This window comes from Cololabis saira, chromosome 20 (genome assembly GCF_033807715.1).
Source record: "Cololabis saira isolate AMF1-May2022 chromosome 20, fColSai1.1, whole genome shotgun sequence".
In the NCBI taxonomy this organism is placed as follows: Eukaryota; Metazoa; Chordata; class Actinopteri; order Beloniformes; family Belonidae; genus Cololabis; species Cololabis saira.
The window spans coordinates 11,445,543-11,450,638 of NC_084606.1; the positions used below are offsets into that span (position 1 = coordinate 11,445,543).

The 5,096-nt window shown below is 46.9% G+C and overlaps 1 protein-coding gene across 1 annotated transcript in view; it reads right to left on the bottom strand.

Moving 5' to 3' along the window:
- Window positions 1-2,491: 2,491 nt before the first annotated feature.
- Window positions 2,492-5,096, bottom strand: part of zgc:85858 (uncharacterized protein LOC405879 homolog) — a 5,836-nt gene continuing 3,231 nt past the window's right edge. Inside the window, exon 3 of the mRNA XM_061710432.1 lies at window positions 2,492-3,707. Coding sequence (XP_061566416.1) covers window positions 3,667-3,707 — 41 coding nt within the window. The 3' untranslated portion in view covers window positions 2,492-3,666. The remainder of the gene's footprint in view (window positions 3,708-5,096) is intronic.

The window sequence follows — 5,096 nt, forward strand, 5'->3', positions numbered from 1 at the left end:
CGGGCCCTCGCACCCTTGTGCACGTTCAGGCGTGCTGCAGGTGGAAGCGTTTGTATGACTTGCATGTAGATTCTTCAGGCCTGGTCGGACATTTAGCGGATGACACCAGCCACGACTCTCTATATCAAACCATTCAAAAGTTATGGCAGAAAGTAGGGACTATCAAATATCGACCAATCAGATGAAGGGGGGCTCGCTTTTTGGCGTCTATCGTCACCACGGTAACGCTTTTGAAAGAGAAAAGTAATGTCTATAACACACCTGGGTGCACGTTACGGTTCGGGCTGCATTAACGGCCGAAGAAATGGCATAAATTGCGCCAAAATTACACGATTAATTCAAAATGGCCGACTTTCTGTTCGGTTTCAGCCATGGCGCCAAGAGACTTTTCTTTAAGTTGCGACATGATACAGGTGTGTACCGATTTTCGTGCAAGTACGTCAAACCGTATTGTGGGGTTTGAGGCACGAAGTTTCCTAGGGGGCGCTGTTGAGCCGTTAGGCCACGCCCATTAATGCAAACCATTAAATATCAAATTATTTGCCAGGCCTGGCTTGCGTGCAAAATTTGGTGACTTTTGGGGCACGTTTAAGGTTTAAGGCCCTCATTTCGTCGGAAGAAAAACAACAAGAACGAGAATGAGAATGAGAAATGAGAACATTTCCTACAGATACAATAGGGCCTTCGCACTGTCAGTGCTCGGGCCCTAATAATAACAACAATAATAAGATAGTAACAATGATAATAATACTACTAACAATAATACAGATAATAATACAGTACTAACAATAACATAATTACAATAATAATAATGATAATAACAATACTACTAACAATAATAATAATATAATAATCAATTTTATTTATGGAGCGCTTTTAAAAGATCTCAAAGACGCTTCACAGACAAAGATAAAACATCGAAATCAAGAAAATTAAAAACTACAGGAATAACAATAATAAAGATAATAATAACAATATCACTAACAATAATAATAATAAGATAACAAAGATAATAATATAGTACTAACAATAATAAAGATAATACTAACGATAAGATAATAACGATAATAATAATACTACTAACGATAATAATAATACTACTAACAATAATAATAAGATAACAATAATAATAAACAATATTATTAGTATAACAGTAATAATAATTCTTATAATAATAATTATAACAATAATAACAGTAATGATGATGAACAGGTCACCAGAGAACTGAAGAGACTCCCTCCCAAGAAGGCAGCCGGCCCAGACACGGTGGCACCATCATGGATCCTGGACCACTTCACCGTCGGACCACAGTTCGTCAGGTTGAGGAACCGCCCTGCCCCCTTAAAGCCTAACCCTAAACAAAGCCGACTGCCAGAACATCTCAGCGCTGTGTCACACCAGGAGGTTCTCGGGCGACACGCAGACCTGTATCAGCGAGGAGCAGGAGAGGGAACACAGGAACCAGCTGCACACAAGCACATCAAAGACCAAGGAGATGGTGCTGGACCTCTGTAGGACGGGACCACCAGCACAACCTGTACTCCGACAGGGGATGGGGGGGCAGACCCCCATGGGCAGACCAGGATGTACTTCCTGAGCAGGCCTGCAGAAAACCACTGCAGGTGTTTGACCAGACTGAGGGTGCCAGCGGTCCCCCTAGTGGGGTGGTGGGGAGGCAGCAGCAGGAAGGGAGGGCTCAGATAGCTGGACCTGACCAGACGGCTCCGTGGTCAGGATGGAACTGGAGTCTGCACGTCACCATCGCGTCCGGGCGGAGCAGGGATATTTCTATTTTCTTTTCAGATTTTTAGATTCAGATGACTATTAATCCCTTTGGGAGGTTCCCTCGGGGAAATTGACATCTCCATCTCACTCACTCAGCACTGTCATATACAAATCAAACACCCCAGAAAGCAAACACCCATATAAAGATAAAAAGATAAGAAAATTAAAAATAAATATAAAAATAAAAGTAAAAGTAAAAGGTAAAAAAAAATAAAAAGTATAGAAAAATAAAAATAAAAATAAAATAGAAAGTGCGGTGCCATAAAAAGATTAATGAGGATAGAAAAAGTGTTGTGTAATATTAGACAAAGTTATTGCACTGTCCTGGTTATTGCACAGTCCGGATTGTCGTTGGTCAGACTGACTGACTGAGACTGACCCACCAAAGTCCCTCTGTTCTTCTGTTCTTATCTTTTTTTCCTGTTTTCCTTATTATTAATTATTTTCATCGAATGCTTAGGTCCGAGGGGTGGGTTTGGAAGGGTGTGAAAATATGTGTATGTTTGTTTGACATCATTGTGGATGCCACCATTTATAATTTAAAAAAAAAGAAATATAAATAAAAACATTTGATAACAAAAAATTATAATTCACATTTCTTATATTCCTCCTTTCTGCAGGTCGGTAGAAGACGCGGGTCCCCCCCGCTCCACCCACGCTCGTCCTCGCTCTCGGTTTCCGTTCAAAGAGACAGACGTCGGAGGCATTTAGAGAAAATATCTGAGGTTTATTTTGTAGAAAAGCAGAGCGGGTCGTCCAGCAGGGTTCGTACAGATGTTCGTACAGATGTTGGTACAGGTGTTCAGGGGCTCGTTTTCAGCCTTATACTTCATTTACAGTCAAACGTCCAGCAGAGACGGACGCCTGCCGTTTCTGGGTCGGCGAACACAAATCCTGCTTCACATTTTCACCTGGAGCTTTGGTGGTTTCTGCCGTCAGGACGGCCAGAAGCTGCTCAGAGGCTGTGGAAGAGCAGAACCGCCCAGGTCCAGGTTCAAGAACGGCCGTCACCCAGAAGTCATCACACCCCAGACTTCAGAGCTTCTTTATAAATATTGTCAATGTCACCTTTCCATCATGTTTGCGTCTGCAAACAAAACAGTAGGCCTTTTACCGGGCTTTTATTGTGGAATTTCAACAGGAAGCACTGAGCTTCACAGCTGTCTCACAGCTGTCTCACAGCCGTCTCACAGCCGTGTCACAGCTAGCCGTCTCACAGCAAGCCGCCTCACAGCTGTCTTACAGCTGTTCACTCCCCAGGTATGTGCACGTGACGGACAGCTTCTCGTGCACGGCCTGGTTCCTGAAGCCTGGAGTTGTGAGACCACGGCAGGATTTACGTCGCCGAGCCGGAAAGCAGCTCGGCGTCCGTCCCCCGTGACGACGGGAGGCTGGACGACAGGAAGGAGGCTTAAGACTTCATCTGACAACAGCAACGCACCGACCAGTTCCTGATCAGTGATCATCAACAGTGAGGGAAGTAAAAAATAAAATAAAATACAATGTTCTGCAGAGACTTACAGAGGAAACGAAAACAAGTTCAAAATCCACAGGAACAAGTGTGTGTGTGTGTGTTCATGTCTGGCTGTGGATGAGGGGACTGGCATCGTAAAACATCACACTGGGGGGCGGGGGGGCTCAGGTGCAGAGACGGTGTCCCATCTCAACTGCGGGTCCAGACTTGGTTCCAGGACTCAGGTGGGAATAAAATTAAAGATGGTGGTGAGGAGCATGAAATACTTAAGTGTCCCCACAATGACAGACAGACGTGTGTGTGTGTGTGTGTGTGTATGTGTGTGCTTATTTGTGTAGTGGGCGGGGTCATGAAGGCAGCAAACCCCTCCCTCCGAGTGACAGGCTCAGCTCCGGCGTCAGACGTCATCACATGCCCTGTCTGATGCTCTGGATGATCTGGAAGATGGCTGCAACACACGCACACACACACACACACACACATCAGTACTCTTTCACCACAGGTTCAGGTTGTGTTTTTGATAAATGACCACAGGTGTCACCAAGCCGACAGTTTCCAGACAACGCGTTTGTTTTGGCGGGAAAGGAGGACGTGTGGAAGCGTCCCGTGTCCCCCCCCCCCACCCCCCCCCCCACACACACACGGTCCAGATCTTCTGGACCTGGACCTGCATACGACGAGTGTCTCAGCTGGAACTCCGCGGAGCACGAAAACGCTGAATCATGGAAGATGTGACACAGCGAGATGGCGATAAGAACAGCTTCCTGTCCTGCGTTCATCTGATAAGCACTCCTACTTCCTGTTTCTCCCCATGAGACAGAGGTCCTCCATGTATGACTCGACTGCACCTGCACTTGTACTGCACCTGCACTTGCACTGCACTTGTACTGCACCTGTGCTGCACCTGCACTGCACTTGTACTGCACCTGTACTGCACTTGTACTGCACTTGTACCGCACCTGTACCGCACCTGTACCGCACCTGTACCGCACCTGTACCGCACCTGTACCGCACCTGTACTGCACCTGTACTGCACCTGTACTGCACTTATACTGCACTTATACTGCACTTGCACTTGTACTGCACCTACACTGCACTTGCACCGCACCTGCACTGCTGGTTTCCTAACGACCCCCTGGACCAGCAGCTGGACCACCCAGGTCCACCCGGTACCAGGACAGGAGGATGCTCGGAACCCGTGGTGGGGAAGCCGTTCCGCCAGCGGGCAGCAGCAACCTGGTGGCGTGGAGCGGAGTTACATGAACGCAGGTGAGCCGTCTGAGACCGGCGACCAAAAACTAATCAAAGGCGGTCGACCCATCGAGAAAAAGATCTGTCAACGATGATTGTGGATCACGACGACTATATCGACTAATCGCGACAGCTCTAGTGCAGAAGGCTGAGACCTTCACCCAGACGTCATCAGGTTCCTCAGGATCCTCAGGTTCCCCAGTAGTGATGCACCGAATGTTCGGCCGAAAAATAGCAAAAAAAAACACTTTCGGTGTTCTGTGGAATAAGTGGGGGAAAAAACAAACAATAACGGCGTGTGATGATGCAATCAAACAGCGAGGAGTGCAGCAAACATGTCCGCATGTCAGCCCATTACTTGGATGTGGGGAAAAAGCAGAGGACACGAGAAATGATCCAGGCTGAGTTGGATTCGGGAAAGCCGCTTGGTGATGGAGACGGTCACGGGACGCACAGCGCATGAGATCGCAGAGAAAAGGGCCTGTACTACAGATGCGGTGCGCCTCACTGTCTGATATGACGAGATCCTCCAAGAAAATAACCCAGATATTTACAATTATTATACAAGGCTTCAAATTGCGGAGAT